General features: G+C 34.5%; 1 protein-coding gene across 1 annotated transcript in view; it reads left to right on the plus strand.

Annotated features, from left to right (window-relative positions):
- The window catches only part of LOC126771834 (protein bowel), a 33,602-nt gene extending 31,066 nt beyond the window's left edge, over positions 1-2,536 (plus strand). The window contains exon 3 of the mRNA XM_050491965.1: positions 772-2,536. Within this exon, the coding sequence (XP_050347922.1) occupies positions 772-2,059 (1,288 nt within the window). The 3' untranslated portion in view covers positions 2,060-2,536. The remainder of the gene's footprint in view (positions 1-771) is intronic.
- The last annotated feature ends 16,593 nt before the right edge of the window (positions 2,537-19,129 follow it).

The raw sequence follows: 19,129 nt of genomic DNA on the forward strand, positions 1-19,129 counted from the left end.
ACCTAATACCTCGCTACGTTAATAATATTAATCGAAGCGATTGGCCACAAAATGCTTTTAACGTAATTCGATTCGGCTGAACTGGAACTCTTGTGGAACGGAACCAAATAAAAATGATCTCGTCTGGCATTTCTATACCGCATTTATATCAGCAAGGTTTGTGTCGGTAGGGGTCAGAGAAGAATGGTGGGTGTAACGTACTCTCGTGCATGCTCCGTCTAAACTTGCCTTGAGAGTATAGGCTCAAATTACTCAGATCACGTTCAAGGTGGCTTTGCGCAAAATCGTGGTCACCGAAGTTAAATTCTGACGTCGGTATTCACAATGTTACGTGGAAAGATGACCAATTCGAAAATGGGTTGAACTTTCGATTATGTTGTATTAAAGAACATTTTACTTAATATAAGAGAATTGTTTGTTTTTTTTTGGTTCAGATGTATTTGATACATGCCTAACATACACAGTTACAGGTTAAGATAATAGGATAACAATAATTAAATAATAACAAGTAAGTTCAATTAAAGTCTATCCGTGTCTTACCTGCATTTTGCAATATAACCGGTAAATACGGCCTGTTTTATATACGCGTAGCAATCTGGAACTTATGCTCGATACAACTCCTCCCATCCTCAGACATTTAATTAAACCACGATATTTTATGGCTTGAATCATTAAAATGTTTTCGAAGAACGTTAAGAGTGTAATATTACGATATAAACTGTTGAACGAGGTTATAATAATTTGTACTCAATTTCACTTTCTTTGTTACAGGTACATACATTCTAAAGAGAAACCTTTCAAATGTACAGAATGTGGAAAAGGATTCTGTCAGTCGCGAACTCTAGCTGTTCACAAGATCCTTCATATGGAGGAGTCGCCACACAAATGTCCTGTCTGTAGTCGAAGTTTTAATCAGCGTTCTAATCTCAAAACCCATTTATTAACACATACCGATCATAAACCTTATGAATGCAACTCATGTGGAAAAGTATTCAGAAGAAATTGTGATTTGAGACGACACGCACTTACCCATGCTGTTGGTGATGTCCCTACAGGAGATGTTCTAGATGTTGGTGAAGAAGATATTGGCAGACCAGGATCACCTATTGAACCAGGATTTGATGATGAAGATCCTGAACTATCATCACCAGAACATTCACCAGTGAGAAGAGCACGTTCTTCTTCAATTGAAAGTACCGGAAGAGAACAAAGTGAAGAGAGACCACGACCTGTTTCACCGTCACCGGTAGAACGTACTCATTGCCATCATAATGAGCCTAGAGACAGGGCCAGTCCTTATACAATGCGACCGCAATACCAAGAGAAACATCGAATGCCGATTTCAGATTTATACGAAAAGCGAAGATTCACTACTGACGAAATTATAGAAAAGGAAACACGCTACTCTGATTTACCTGAACATCCAATAAGGCATCCACAATTGCAAATCCGCCGAGACTTACATCATGTCCCACCAGATCCTTCAAAACTCGGTCAAATGGTTAGTCCGTCTATAGATCCAGGGCCTACGGGGATGTATCTAAGTCCATTTAGAAAAAGAAGTCATCCACCTGATATTGGAGATAGTGTAAGAACTTGCGCAGCAGTATACCGGAGTCGTTCACCGGAACCGACAAACCTTACTATGCCCAGACCGCCGATTGTCAATAACGATGTTGTAATTGGTATACCATCCACAATTATGAATATACAGCCTTATCACAAGTTTGGATTACCATTGCCACCTCCTCACCCACAAATACCGTATGGACATATATCTCATACAGTACTGGGGCCACAGCAAACAGTCGCTCAAGATTTAATTGTGAAGCATGTACCACCTAAAGACACAGCGCCGAGTACTTCAACAAGCGTTACTAGTTGCAAAGATATATCACAAAGCAATTTAAAAGAAAATACAGATACAGATTCTAGTTTGATTGCGAAAGGTATTAAGAACATTGTTGGTATACAACCAAATGTGAACCTAAAGCCTGGAACGAGTCAGTCGAGTGGCCCCAAAAAAGGTTTTAGCATAGAAGAAATTATGAGACGTTAATTATTATAATACACAACAGTGATAAGGAATATTTTAGATTGTAAATAAGTTATACTTTATTACTAATATAATTAGTGGTAATTTCTTGAGAAGTATTATTAGTTCGAAGTTTTAACAGTATAATGAAATGCTAGTGGTATGTTTGTATGTAATTGCGATGTCGATTTTGGTTTTCGTAAAGATCTCATAAGGTTTGTTTGTGCAGCGTTTTGTTTACGTCCAAATTTTAATAATTAATAGTATAGTTTATCAAAATTTTAGGCCATACCTAATGTTTAATTAGATTATATATTTAAAGTTCCAACGTATTGTTATAATTTAATTTTGTCAAAAAATGAGATGTGACTGTTTGGTAATAACAATGAATGTGTTATTTATTATTTAAATAATTATAAGTTAATGAAAAGGCAATGATAGATTATTTAGTTAAAAATTATTTACTAAGTATCTATGTGTTAGTGTTGTATAAAGATTAATTTTAAAAAGTAAAAGATTAAAATTACCTATTGAAATAAGAATTTACGATGGATTTTTATATATTTTTTTTTTACAAATGTATGAAATTAATGAATTGTGATTTTCTAGCATTCTATTTGGTGCAATTAGTTCAAACATACATACATTGTTCTTTTAATTATATATATATATATATAATCATTCTATATAGATTGTATCACATTCAATGACTTGTTGCTCAGATGTTATTTTTTTAATGTTAGTGTTACGTATTGAATTCAACTAATGTTACGTATGTACATTTTTTACTTTTTCTCTTATTATATTATGATGAAAAATAAACTTTATTTCTTGTTATTTTCTCATCCTATTTAGTATGATTATAACTGTAACAAGCATTTGATTTATTGATTACTACATATATCAAGTAAAACAAGTAATTAATGACAAAATTACATCTTTAAGGACATCATATCAAGAAACGAAAGGAACAATTCAAATCAGCTAATTATACGATTAAGTCATATCGATATCTTATACTGCCGTCCTAATAATTACCCTGCTTAATAATCACTACCATTGCAACCACTAACAAAAAAAAGAATCAGAAAAACAAAAGATGTCCGTGACAGTCACGATTATAAGGATAAATATATAATGTACTATAGACATCGTTATATAGATAACGGTATCCTTTTTTTTTTCATAATTTTTTTTTTTTTTGGTTACCGTTAACAATGATACTACACACAAATTACATACACGAAGGAAGAAAGAAATAACAAATATAAAAACAACCTAGAGCCGCTAATTCATCAAGTTTTCTTATCTGTAGACAGATCATCGTTTTCAAAAAATAACTTCCATATCATCGTAGATATGTCAAAAGACAATCTTACAATAAAAACAAGAACAGAGTGACTATTCTAAACACCTTTCCAATAAGAAAATTGGTGGTAAAATCGAAATGACTTCTCTGACGTTTAGCCGGTTGCCAATCAAATAAATCTTATTGAGTATATTAACGGAAATTAAAGTATAAAAAAGTCTCACGATTCTAATAAATAACAATTAAATATTCATACTGTTTAATTTATCAAAAACTGTATATATATCTCTCAATCGTATAATATAAAACATTAATAGGTTTTTATTAAATAATTGCTATCATCGATAAACATTTATGTTTTAATGTATTTCTTATTATGCAAACTGCTCGTTTTAATTGGAATAAAATATATCTTGTATATAAAATTAGGTACAAAACATAAATACAAAGCTGGCTAAGGACTCATCGTTTGAAAAGAAAGAAAGGTTTAAGCCTATTCCAACAAGCTATTCCAATGCAGTATTCCAAATAGATTTGTATCCGACATATGCAAGTTTCCTCATAATGTTCTCTTACACGGTTAAGTACGAGATGAATGATATTATATAAACACAAATTGTCACATTAAGAAATAAGTTTGGCAGGAAGTATAGAGGGAGAATATCAGAGTGGCTTGCACAAAGCCAAGTCTCCTCAACACAAGTTACACAGCAATCTAACAAGATCACCACCGTACTCATATATTTATATACTCATATAGTTGTGTTGTATTGTACTACGCTTATGACCAAACATAAAAATTATGAATCACAAACACCCTTATTAGCAAATAAAAATATTAATATTCCAAAAGTGTGTAAAACACAAGTGCACTCTCAATTCATCTCACTCTTTAACCCAATGAGAAGGTAAATCTTACATTACCGGGAAGCGTTTAAAAAGCGTTGAACGACTACATGATTTTCATGAAGCAGAGTGTAAACACTGTCAATCTGATTTCGAACCCAAACCAATAGATTTTTATTCGCGCGACTCAGGAATTTGCAGATTTATAATTTATATACATATAACAACGATAAAATCATCTTAATACTTCATTTGTATTGAAAAATAAATATACGTTATTAAATATTTTTACATAAGGAAACAATATAAACATAAAATTGTAATAAGAATTTGTATCTTAATCCAACGTGTTCAAAATATTAAAAATTTTAAGCGAAAAGTGCTGCTTTTACGACAACCATTTTATGACGGGCGATACTTGAAACCATTATTGCTACTTAGGAATGTATGCAAATTGTCGGCCTCAGAATTAAAAATACAAAAAATATATTTTTACGAGCGAATGTCATACCTTCGTCCATTCCGGCTTCGAGGTGAAAGTACTGTTGAATGCGCAATCAATAACGAACGAAATTATTCCGTACCGAGAGTGCGGCAAATTGCCGGACCAGCCAATGATTGATAGGAAGATGACAAACTTCTAGGAGAACATAAGTACCTTAGTAGTCGCTTAATTGGATCATTTCTTTGTTAAGCTATTTCCAAAAAATAAGAAATGTGTTCTGTCTCAATGTACTTTTCTTGTACTTCGATTGCTTTTAAAGCTACACGACTAATTTATATAAAACACCGATAAGAGTAAACATATGAACGATCAAATATCCTAACTAATATTTTTTTTTATTTATAAATGTGAAAGTGCTTTTGTTTATTTGTTTGTAATAGTCTAATAGCCTTTAATTTGTTTAAAAAAAAACAAAATTAGCTGAATAGGTAAATAAATAACTATGATTATTTATTGATTAAGTAGGAATCTCGCAGCCAATAAATTGCTATAATTAATCTAACAATAATTAAATTATGTAGTATTTAAAGGTTTAAAGAAATATCTCCACGTCTTAAGAAAAAAAAGCCGAGATGGCCTAGTGGTTAGAACGCATGAATCTTAACCGACGATCGTGGGTTCAAACCCGGGCAAACACCACTGAATTTTCATGTGCTTAATTTTTGATTATAATTCATCTCGTGCTTGACGGCGAAGGAAAACATCGTGAGGAAACTGCATGTGTCTAATTTCAATGAAATTATGCCACATTCTGCCAACTTATGTTCCGATTTGAAGGGTGAGTGAGCCAGTGTAATTACAGGCACAAGGGACATAACATCTTAGTTCCCAAGGTTGGTGGCGCATTGGTGATGTAAGCGATGGTTAACATTTCTTACAATGCCAATGTCTAAGGGCGTTTGGTGACCACTTAGCATCAGGTGGCCCATATGCTCGTCCGCCTTCCTATTCTATAAAAAAAAAACAACTCGCATTGGAGCAACGTGGTGGAATAAGCTCCAAACCTTCTCCTCAAAAGGGAGAGGAGGCCGTAGCTCAGGAGTGGGACATTAACAGGCTGTTACTGTACTACACGTCTTAAAAAATGGATTGTAATGTTTGACGCGGTTTGTATTTGACTTGACTCTTGATGGAATAATGTGGTTATACAAGTAAAGCAAAGTAACAGCCTGTGAATGTCCCAGTGCTGGACTAAGGCCTCCTCTTCTTTAGAGGAGATGGCTTGGAGCTTATTTCACCACGCTGCTGTAAAGTGGTTTGGTGGACACACACGTAGAAAAAGTTCAGTGAAATAAGACACATGTAGGTTTCCTCACAATAATGTGTCCAATAATAATTTTTTGAACTTTTATTCTGTTCCTGACTTTACTTGTAAATTACTTATGATAAGAACTAAACTGTTACTTAATTTATACTTTTTATTACAGACTCACTCATTGTACACATCAATACATATATGCTTAATAATAAAAAAAATAATGTAAAAGATAGCTAGTAGTCACTATCATCTTGATATTCAGTATGAAGGCGGATAAAAAAAATCTATCAAACTGTAAATAGAATATGTTATTATTTAAAAACACGTTTTTTTATAATGAAGAAATCGCTTTGCCTCAAATCGGAAATGATCCTACAAGACTGAACCACCCGAGACCAATTTTTAAACTATATTAATATGACGTATATTTTAAGCTTTTGACTGGTTGTAACTAGTAAAAGCTAGTTTGATTGCGTCATTGTATTCCTGAAAATTTTTAATACAGTATCGCGAAATCTTTTACATAATTATGGATCCATTAGCTTAATGGAGTATATAAATACAGCAATACATGACCAAAATTCATACAACATTATCATTATTTTCCTTAAAATTTCTATTTTGCAACCACTTTTCAATGAATTTCGTACATGACTCCATATAATACCCGGATTCGAGCGGTACCATTTAATCGTAAATCTAACACGTGCGTTGAATTTAAAATAACGAGTAGTTTTACATATAAATAACGCTGAGCGGGAAACCCGTTCATATAATCTTAACCACTGTAAGCTACGTGATGAGAAAATTTAGTTTCATCGTAACTAACGATGATTGATACCATTACAAAAGTCAAGCTACAACGCTTAAACTTCTGTTAAGGTTTCATATTTCGAATTTGATCTCTCTGTGTAGCATTTTTTGGTGAAATAGAAGGCTACAAATATGCAATCATTATTATTATTACTATTGACTTATTTAATTTAAAAAAAAACAATACACTTAGATTAATTAAACTAAGTGACACTAATTTGTTCTTAAAATGCTCTTAATAATAAGTTTTACCCTCGTTATAGTGCAGTCAACAAGTTCGTGCAATCATCGTCGTTTCTAATGTATATAATTATAATATTGATATAATAGGAATTAGAATTTTTTTTTTAATATAGAATAGGAAGGTGGAGGAGCAAATGTGCCATTTGATGGTATGTGGTCACCAATGCCCATAGACATTGGCATTGTAAGAAATGTTAACCATCGCTTACATAGCCAATGCGCCTCCAACCTTGGGAACTAAGATGTTATGTCCCTTGTGCCTGTAATTACACTGGCTCACTCACCGGAACACAACTATACCTGTAAGTACTGCTGTTTTGCGGTTGAATATCTGACGAGTGGGTGGTACCTACCCAAACGAGCTTGCACAAAGCCCTACCACCAGTGAACATACATACAATTAGTGGTAATTCATATAATGTGGATGTTATCTTTACCAATATATTATGATCAGGCTATTACGAGTTTTAAAGACTAGCCTAGCGCAAGACATATTATAATGGACAACTGTACTATTTACTCAAAGGTTGCGCTAGTGCACTCTTTATTCCACACACTCTCATAATTTATCAGAATGAATTCAGCCTCCAGACCATCGGCTTTATTAACTTCCAGAATCCGTGCTGTTTCCGAGAATGTCTCCATAGAAAAACTCAATAACTCTTTACTGTCCCGACCAGGGGTTCGAACGGGATCTACGGCTTTACAAACTAACCACTAGCACAACGAGCAGTTTCAGTTTGCAATTTACCTAGTCGTGATGTCTGAGTCATTCAGAACATACTCTCATTGAATACAGAAACATGAGTAATATATAAGAGTAGTTTAACAGTTCGGTAAAATCAAAGCTACCGTCGTTATGAGTAACAAACGGAAAACGTATAACGAATACTTAATTCTTGTTGTAACATATCCTTTTTATTACACATAGAAACGACTGACAAATGTCAGTTGTCAACACCGCTCATAGTCATTTGCAGAGTCCCAATTATTAATCATTCCTTACTTATGAATAAATGTACTCTTAAAGATAGGCAGCTCGACATATGGTCTACCTGATAGTAAGCTGTCACCATCATCATGGACATTGGCTACGTGAGAAATATTAACTAAGATACTATATATGTAAATAAATGCGCCACCAACCATGGAACTAATATTTGGTGGTAGAATAATTATATGACTGCATGGTACCGACTAAGACAGGATTGCACAAAATTCTTTCACCAAGTAAAACTTAACTACAGCTTACTTGGTTTATTTTTTAATTCATTAAGCATATTTATTTATTTATTTAATAGGAACACTAACAATATACATTTTAAATGGTAACATACAAAACATTCACAGAGAAAAACAACTTCTGATATTTATTTATCAATTATAAGTGTACACAACATTCACTAAGTATCGCGTCAACATAAAATACATTAATAAATAATTATTATTGCCCTATGCTTTCTTCATTAACACACTATGAAAAACAAAAAAAAAAAACAAAATATGATATTGTCATATTGTCTATACATAGTATCATACTTATGATATTGTCCATAAGGAGTGCTTAATGACTTAAATTTATTCCCATGAAGCCTAAATACACTGGTGAAATTTAAACTAAATCACTCGTAATCAATATACCTTTCAAAAATAACTTTTTTATTAGAAGCTAAAGAACAGACATACACTCGTATTTTATAATTAAAGCGTAAAGTAATTAAGTATCAATACGTCATATCTACGTAATAATAAATATCTCCTTAACCACTTTTGTGTAAACTTCATGTCGGAAAAATCATTGTCACCTGGAGAAATAAAATATGTTTATTTTTATAACACCGGTGGGTGTTCTTATTTTATTTTACTTTATTTATATATTATATTTAAATCAAAATGAAATATTAAATTAAGATAAATTTGAGATTAATCCTCAAAATCAAAATCATTCTTTATTCAAGTAGGGTCTTATAGGATTTGCAAATCGTCTACCACATGTACGAAATGTAGATTCACAGATTTCACCAAGAAAAATTATTTTTGTTTAATAAAAACTAGCCAACATTCCAAAATAATATAATATAATTCCTAAATCAAATTATAAAGCAAGATATATTTACATTTTAGAATCGAAACTACATCTCTCGTCTCAATACAGGCACGTTTCAATAATAGCACTTAATGATACCTTTGAAAGATTTCAAGACAAAATATTTTCGCGAATTTTATGAATTATGTGTATTAAGTATTAATAATTATTTTTCCGAGTACTAAGAGCCTTGTGCTAAAAATATTAAAAATGATAAGAAATTAATACAATTTGTTATATGGTACTGTGGTTATAACAATAGAACCTTGTGCACTTATTCTCATGAAATACCAAGGGCATTCGATGTAGTAAATAAGATATATTATTTTTTTCGCTGGAAAAACGCATTTATGCCTTAAAAGTAGGGACACGAAATGGTGGGAAATGTGGGACTCACCAGTGCTGAGTGCACCGGTCTACCCACAAAAAAACCTGCGGTACCCAATACGTCTAATCGGGGGCATTACGGGATCGCTTGCACATGCTACCGTGATTATATACGATTTATGTGTAATGTATGATTGATTTCGGCCATCGCGAGCATTATCAATGGAGTTTAGCTAATTGGAAGGACATAGAATAAATGTGTTTGCAAACAAAAGCAGATTCTCTATCTATTTACACTGATGGGACGGACTTACTAATAACTTCTAATTGAAAATCTCTAAAGTCTATAAACTTTTTTAGTCTAACTTACGATTCGAGCCCACGACAGAGATCCCGGTTTAATTAATTACACAAACCATTAACCTATTTTCCACTTTAATTTTATTTCCAAAGTTCCGATAAAACCTCCATCGATATTCAAATCGCATATCGTATTTGGTTCCATTGGTCGATAATGCGTCAATTCAATGTGATATTTGTCATATTTGTTTTTACTCGTCACGTGGTTGGAATAAGCCATTTATATATGTATGGAATTAACATCTATGTTCAGATAATATAGAACAGTTCTCAGATCTACGAGTATTGCACAAGAGATATAAAGACGGCCACGTTTTCTTGACTACCCTTAATAACATAGATACAACTATTAATAGATAGTCGACACAGCAGGCTTTTCACTATATCTTATAGATGAATAATCTATGATTTTTTCTCCAAAAAATACCGTTTTGAATGTCGACTAAGTTGCTATCGGAACTTTTGCAATATTATTAAAATGGAAAGTAGATTATCGGTAAATCAATAATTGTTTGTAGTACATAATATAGCAGATCTATTAGAAAATCGCATGGAATATGGAAATCTAAGGACTCTTTATTTTAACTTCTTCGATTGGAATAAGCTATAGACGAATACATATTATTAATTGTCTTTTGTTACTTACTCATGATATCAAGTATCGCCTTATTCCTTAATATTTGAAACCTTGATAGAAAATCCAATCTTTTAATATACAAACAAAGAAAAGGTGACCGACTTTTCTAATTTCACCACAACATGATAGGAATCTTATTTGAACTAAACTGTAATTGGAAATAATATTAAAATTACTGATATTACTTTCGTTTGAAATATATCTGTTTATTTAGATATTTTTCTGTAAACTTCATAAAAATGGCTCGTGGGCGTAGCTTCGTTTTGCTTTGATTTAGTTCTCTTTATTAAATACTCTGTTATGGGTTGTTTTAAATCTTAAATCTATATTTATACCAAATGTTATCAAAATCATTTTAGCAGTGCATATATTTACAAAAAAAAACTACAAATTAACCTCAACGGAATAAATAGGTAGGCAAAAATTAATAATATAATTATAGATATATTGAAAAGTGATACAATAAAAAATGTATTAAATATGTCCGAATTATAACTTCATGGTTCAACCGCTATAATTTCTAAACTGTGAGTCAGACGTGGAACTGATATCATAAAATCTAATAACTGGTCGGTTGCCTAGTCTAGCCATTGGTAACTTGTTTACAAAAGGTTATGCTGAGAAAAGCAATTGTTACCGAAATTCTTATAAACGTCTATACCATTGTCTTTAAGTAAAACTATCTATGGCTCGTGTTAATTGTACCGGGAAGAAACTCCTTTACTCCTTTAGTTTAGTTTTAGTAGTTACTCCTTTTTAATATAATGTTACATGTTTCATTTCACTTACAATTAGTTAGGTAAAAGATAGGGAAAATTTTGTTTTAAAAGATTATATATACTTATATGTATACGTGAAGAAAAAACTTTGATTTGGTATAGTTGAAGTTTATATTTAGAATAAATGCATAAAGATAATTAATGTATATTATGTGATATCTTACGTTCATGTTAATGTCAAATCTATTCAAAACTTCGTTGTTAAAGTGTAAAACCGCCTTTATAACAGACGCCTTTTTTGACGTTTCCTTGAAATGTTTTTATTTACGTACCGCTCAGGTATCACTTGAGAAACTTGAAAATTAACGCATAAAAAAAAATTAACGTTAGATTAATCTTTAGATTTATAATTCAACGAATGTTATGTCTCAATTTAATTAATAATAAATCACCGTAGAATTTCGATCACTAATCGACCACTACTGTAAGTCATAATACATCATAACTTACGAAACTTTAAAACATACTTTTGACTTTCATTAAACAAGCAATTTAATAAGAACACATAAAAAATCCATGTAACATAATAATATCTTTATAAAAAAATAAAACGAAATATTTCATATATATTAAATGTCCACTTCGATCCATAGATTCTGCTATCGTTATACGCGACATATTCACTACGAAATATAATATATTTTCATCTTTATGCCCCACACAATAAGGACTAAAAAATACGTGTACCGGCTTTTTGTGTGAATGACGAGTGCAGACGATAGTAATGAATTATAAGCCTTATACGCTATTGAATAAGGAATAAAAATGAATAGAGTTGACTTCCATTGAAAGAATTATCTCAAATGCATTGGGCAGCGGATCGCAAGCTGTTGTTTTAGGGTTGTCGATGAAATATAAAAATAAATCGACTCCATAAGTATTAGAAAATGAGATAAAAATTGATATCAATCAATGTTCTTATGATAAGGTTTTATATAACTACAAAACTCTTTATTACAAACAAATAAAAAAAAAGTCACAAAGATGGGGTCATCTCATTCCGTGGGGGGCGTAGAAGTCGACCCGAGGGAATATACACCAGAGAACGGGCAGCAGCGTCTCTCTGAGTACTATGACTAACTTACTGCGATCGCCAACCCGTCTGCCAAGCGTGGCGATTATGGCATATCCCTTCAATGATTCGCGCAACTAAACCACGGCCCCTAGTCCCCGGCAGCCTTGCTATTCCTAGCCTTGGTAACAGCTGTGGTAACGGCGGGGCAGGGGGTGCTAAGAATCACCGGCAGATTTCGTGTTACCAACACCGACGACCTCCGGCCCTGGCAACATATAACACGCGTACACTACGGACCGACGAGAAGATCATCGAACTGGAAGAAGAACTGAGCAGGTTACACTGGGATATCGTCGGATTATCCGAAGTCCGAAGACAGGGGGAGGATACGATGATCCTGAAATCCGGTAACCTTCTCTATTTCCGAGAGGGCGATCAACTGTCTCAAGGTGGTGTCGGGTTCATAGTCCACAAGTCCCTCGTTAACAACGTTGTGTAAATCGAAAGCGTGTCGACTAGGGTGGCGTACCTTATACTCAGAATCACCAAGCGGTATTCTTTGAAGGTCATACAGGTATACGCCCCGACTTCGATACACTCCGACGATGAGGTTGAGGTCATGTATGAGGATTTATCTAAAGCCATACATACCAATAAGACTCATTTCACTGTTGTAATGGGGGACTTTAACGCGAAGCTGGGCAAACGATTCGGTGATGAGTTAAAGGTAGGACCACATGGAATTGGAGACCGCAACCCTCGGGGCCAGATGTTGGCCGACTTTATGGAGAAGGAGGGACTCTTTATGATGAACTCCTTTTTCAAGAAGCCAGGTCAACGTAAATGGACCTGGGTGAGCCCTGATGGGAAAACAAAGAATGAGATAGACTTCATCTTGTCGACGAGAAGACAAATATTAAATGACGTCTCCGTGATCAATGCAGTCAAAACTGGGAGCGATCACAGACTCGTAAGAGGCTCATTAAATATCAATGTTAAACTCCAGACTGATGAAGTCTACGCTCCGACCATCAATCACCTCTTCAAATCCGAAATCCCGAAGCCTTTTAGCTCGAACTCCAAAACCGATTCGATTGCCTAGCAGGCTGCGAGGAAGTGGACACATACAACGACAGGTTTGTGGAAACTGTCCGTACGGCTGGGTCTAAGACCTTCAAGACCAGCCGTACAAAAGGAACCAAAAAGATCTCTGCCTCTACCCTACGGCTTATGGAGGAAAGACGGAAAATGATTTTGACGTCCCCAGCTGATGCTGCCAGCTATCGGCTGATCAACAGACAGATTTCAAAGTCTCTAACTCGCGACACTCGCCAATTTAATAAAATGCGCATTAAAGAGGCCATCGAGCGGAACAAAGGCTCTAAAGTGTTCGCCAGAGATCTGTCTGTTGGTCAGAGTCAACTGACAAGGCTGAAAACTGAAGATGGCAGAAAGTCACGTCAATATCTGAACTGTTAGAAGAGGTTGAGAAGTTCTACGGTCAGCTGTACATGACAGCTCAATCACCTGTCAGTAGTCATGCTACAGATCCCAGAGCAAGACTAACCCGACACTACACTGAAGATTTTCAGGACGTCAGTCTTTTCGAGATTAGAATGGCTCTCGAACAACTCAAAAACAACAAGGCACCTGGTGATGATGGTATTACAGCCGAGCTTCTGAAGGCGGGTGGTACACCGATCCTCAGGGCTCTTCAGAGGCTTTTTAAGTCCGTCATAGCCAAAGGTCAAACGCCAAAGGCATGGCACAGAAGTGTGGTTGTACTTTTCTTTAAGAAGGGTGATAAAACCCTTCTGAAGAATTACAGGCCCATCTCACTGCTGAGCCATGTTTACAAGTTGTTTTCGAGAGTCATTACGAATCGTCTCGAGCAAAGGCTTGACGATTTCTAGCCACCCGAACAAGCCGGATTCCGGAAAGGCTTTAGCACCATAGACCACATAAATACGCTGCGGCAAGTTATATAGAAGATTGAGGAGTATAACCAGCCACTTTGCTTAGCATTTGTGGACTATGAGAAAGCCTTTGATTCGATCGAAACCTGGGCCGTGCTGAATTCTCTTCAAAGGTGCCAAATTGATTATCGGTATATCAGGGTGTTAAAGTGCTTGTACGAGAACGCCACCATGTCGATCCGACTCCAGGATCAGAACTCAAAACCTATCCAACTGCAGAGAGGTGTAAGACAGGGAGACGTGATATCTCCGAAACTGTTTACCGCTGCATTGGAAGATGTTTTCAAGCTTCTGGACTGGAACGGACTTGGCATCAATATCAACGGCGAGTACATCACTCATCTTCGATTTGCCGATGACATTGTAATTATGGCTGAGACCTTGGAAGACCTCGGCACTATGCTCGATGACCTCAGCAGTGTTTCCCAACAAGTGGGTCTAAAAATAAACATGGACAAGACGAAAATCAAGGTAGGTCCAACTTCGAGAAAGAGGTCAATCGTCGAATTCAACTCGGCTGGGCAGCGTTCGGGAAGCTACACGATATCTTTTCATCTCAAATACCGCAGTGTCTCAAGTCGAAAGTCTTCGACTAGTGTGTGTTGCCAGTGATGACTTATGGATCAGAGACGTGGTCGCTCACAATGGGCCTCATAAGAAGGCTCAAGGTCACTCAAAAGGCAATGGAGAGGTCTATACTCGGAGTTTCTCTGCGAGATCGAATCAGAAATGATGAAATCCGCAGGCGAACCAAAGTAACCGACATAGCCCGAAGAATTGCTAAATTGAAGTGGCAGTGGGCGGGGCACATTGCTCGCAGAACCGATGGCCGCTGGGGCAGAAAGGTTCTCGAGTGGCGACCACGAACCGGAAGACGCAGCGTGGGCAGGCCCCCTACAAGGTGGACCGACGACTTAGAACGAGTCGCGGGAAGCCGTTGGATACGGGCAGCGCTAGATCGGCCAACGTGGAAATCCTTGGGGAAGCCTTTGTCCAGCAGTGGACGTCTTTCGGCTGATATGATGATGATGATGATGAAAAAAAAAATGTACAAAGGTAGACTAATCTCAATAAAAGTATCCCAACAAATTGTCTATTTTGTAACTATTAACTGTATATACTAACAATTATCCAACTTACGCCACATTACCGCTTCTTATATACATACATAAAACATAGTATCACCTTTCTATTTAGTTGCTTTTGCCAATCATGGGAACCTTAGTAGCTAAGCCCTTTATTCTAGTTATTGATCTAGTTAAATAACATATAACCCAATACAAAATTTGTTTGCTATAATAAATATTAAGACACCTAAAGTTACTAAGCTTATTCGTCAACGGTTTGTACGTCTGGATCCTGACACTCGTAAATTATTAATGTCGTTAAAACACTACAATAAAATACAGTAATTAAGATTTTTATTTTAAAATAATTCAAATTTTATAGTTTGTTAATGCCCCACTGCTCGGCAAAGGCTGTACGTCATAATGAATAAACGTCACAAAACGTCAAACGTCATAAAGGCTGTACGAATGCACTGTTTTAGAATTTGTTGCAAAACATGTAGATTTATTGACGCCACTTTTTTAACTCTGAGAATTAGATATGTATTAACACAAGCGCTCATAAAAACTTTATGTCAACTATCAAGTCCACGCATATAATCCGCTAGAAACTTCTCGATTTACAATCACCAATTTGACTTACTAAAGAAAGCGGTTGCGCCTTAATTCAACAGCTAGCCAAGGGTTGCGTTTACTAATGTAATGTTACTTTGCGTAAAACTCGACAACCACAAGATATTTTTAATAAGCTTTACGTCTTGCAAAGTTTATTAAAAAATATTACAGTTACTGCATATTAAATGTAATTATTTTAGTAGGATGTAAATAAAAATAGATACATGTAATGAATTAGAATAATAGTTTTTCGAATACAAGTATTTAATTTGATATTAAGTAGAAACAATACAGAAAATAAACCTCGAAAAATGGCTCGGAAAAGTTTATAAAAAAGTATACACGACAAATATGGTGTCATGTAGTATCCGAACCGTTCCATTTCCAAACGTTGCAATCAAATTATGCCTTTAAAGTTCTATACTCTCATAGAATATAAGAACCCACAAACTCTGAGCTAGTGGTATAAAATATAATGATAACTAGAAAACAAGAAAATAAAGAAAAGGCAACCCTATCCAGGCACCCAATACATTCTACCACCTAATTAAAACGGTGCAGGAGAACCTTTTATCGGTTCCGAAGATAGTTACTGCAAAATGACACGCGAGCGTTCGGTTTTTTTCGGCAAACTTCGGTCAATACGTGATAAATCTTGCAATCAGAACAAAACATTTATGGCCTTAGTTTAATAAAAAAAGTATCTCTAGGGATGTTAAAACGTACAATCAATATATGATCTCTCACTTGTAAAAGTTTTTGTATATAGTGATAAAATAATTACTATTCCTCGAGGATTCTCATTATATTTGATGTAATGATAAAAAAAAATTGATTTACAAGTAATAAACTATTCAAGATCACATTTAAAAAGTAAAAATGTATCTTAATATTATTTTCCACTAATAATATTTCGTACTAAGACTTCAGTATCAATATCTCAGTTTAAAATAACGTCATGGTTATTAAAAAAATAGAAATGGTTTTTTTCATTCATCCCTGAATAATTTTATGAATATTTTGACATCAATTATGATTGTACCATTTCCTCCGAACTCTCTGTTCTGTAATCCCGTTAAAGGCTTTGGCGCAATTTTTAAACGAAACATTACAACAGATGCGTTCGTGCCGAAATCGTTTCGTTAATTGATTGTATTATAATAGTTCTGGATCGCTTTACTACAAAGATCTGTCTAATTTCTTTTATAGAAGAGTAATGACAGACTTCTCACGAGGAACTATCGAACTAAAATATATCTACATACATATTTAGTTTTTTTACTGGTGTGGGTATATGCTTATGATTTGTTCTTTTGCCAAATATAATACTTTGTAGTGGCAGTATTGCTGTGTAACGTAACTACAGCACACGTGTCATCCTCTAAGATTCTAACAAAAAGCTACAAATTGACAATGTAATACTATTTACTTTTTACGTACCATTACTTGGTGGTAGGGTTCTGTGTATGCCCATCCGGGTAGCTACAGCCAATTATCAGATATTCTGCCATCAAACAGCAATACATAGTAGTGTTGCGCTCCAGTTTGAAGTGTGAGTGAGCCAGAGTAACTACAGACACAAAGGCCATAAAATCTTAGTTCCCAAGGTTGGTGGCACATTGGCTATAAGCGATGGTTGACATTTCTTACAATGCCAATGTCTAAGGGCGTTTGGTGACCACTTACCATCAGATGGCCCATATGCTCGTCCACCTTCCTATTGTATAAAATAAAAAAATTAAAAAAAAATATATATGTATTTTATATACGGTCTTTATGTATTAACGTTGCTTAGCATGTGTTTATCTTAACACTAATTTCTCTCTTACATCGTAGTGTTGCGCTCCAGTTTGAAGTGTGAGTGAGCCAGAGTAACTACAGACACAAAGGATACTATATTAATTCCCAAGTTTGGTGGCGCATGGATGATTTAAGGCATATTTAATATCTATGGGCGGCTGTGAAAACTTGCCATAAGGTGAAACGCTTGCCTATTTTTTTTTTTTTATAGAATAGGAAGGTGGACGAGCATATGTGCTACCTGATGGTAAGTGGTCACCAAACGCCCTTAGACATTGGCATTGTAAGAAATGTCAACCATCGCTTACATAGCCAATGCGCCACCAACCTTGGGAACTAAGATTTTATGTCCCTTGTGCCTGAAATTACACTGGCTCACTCACCCTTCAAACCGGAACACAACAATAACAAGTACTGCTGTTTTGCGGTAGAATATCTGATGAGTGGGTGGTACCTACCCAGACGAGCTTGCACAAAGGTTCATCCGCCTTCCTATGCTATAAAAAAAAATGACGACAACTTTTTTAATTGTAACAGTTAGTACCTTACACTTCTGAGAATATATTCTAAGTAATCCTTAGACCAATCAAAATTAATTATGTAAATAAATAATTGATTCACTTGTAAAAATAAATTGCAGATTCGAATTATAAAAGTTATCAAATGATCGAAATTCAAAAATGTTTTATGAAATAAATAGTTGGAATATAACTGTATAATGATACAACATTATCTTCGGCCATTTATAATTACCAATAATATAAGATTTTATGATTTTCCTATAGACTGTATTAATAATTTGTATAGTACGCTTTCAGAAGACTGACAACTTATAAGATAATTGTTTTAATAATAAATATCATATTCATTATACAAAATTCATTTTGTTTTTATTGACAGCTAACAAACAATCTTACACGATTATCATTAACATAAAAAAAAACATAGTAAAATAATTAACTATTTATAGAAAAACAAAATATTGATAGTTTTCTTGAGATTTGTTCGCATAAATTAATTATCGTAATTCATAGATATATAAATGTTTTATAATTATTTTTTTCTATTCATACACATCTTAAGATAATTTTAGTGTTACGCGCATCAAAAAATACCATCAGTATATAGGAAATCAAACCCATCAACAAAAGTTGCCTGCCCGACTCCTCCTTGGGAGGGAGCGGGAAGCTCATAGTTCTGACGATATTATATATATTCTGCAGTAACACTAGTCCTTAATTAAATAACATATAAAGAGCTATTACTTTTAAATATGTTCAACAAATGTGACATTTGAGGCCTTTAGACACTTGAGACCACCCAATTCCAAAACGGTTAGTATAAAATAATATTATTTTTGACTAGGCCGGTACCTTGTAGGCCTTATTCATAAAGCCCGGCTTTATGACTAAGGCAGACTACACTAAATGTATTTAAAGTAATTCAGCATAAATTAAA

Source organism: Nymphalis io, chromosome 11 (genome assembly GCF_905147045.1).
Source record: "Nymphalis io chromosome 11, ilAglIoxx1.1, whole genome shotgun sequence".
Lineage (NCBI taxonomy): Eukaryota > Metazoa > Arthropoda > Insecta > Lepidoptera > Nymphalidae > Nymphalis > Nymphalis io.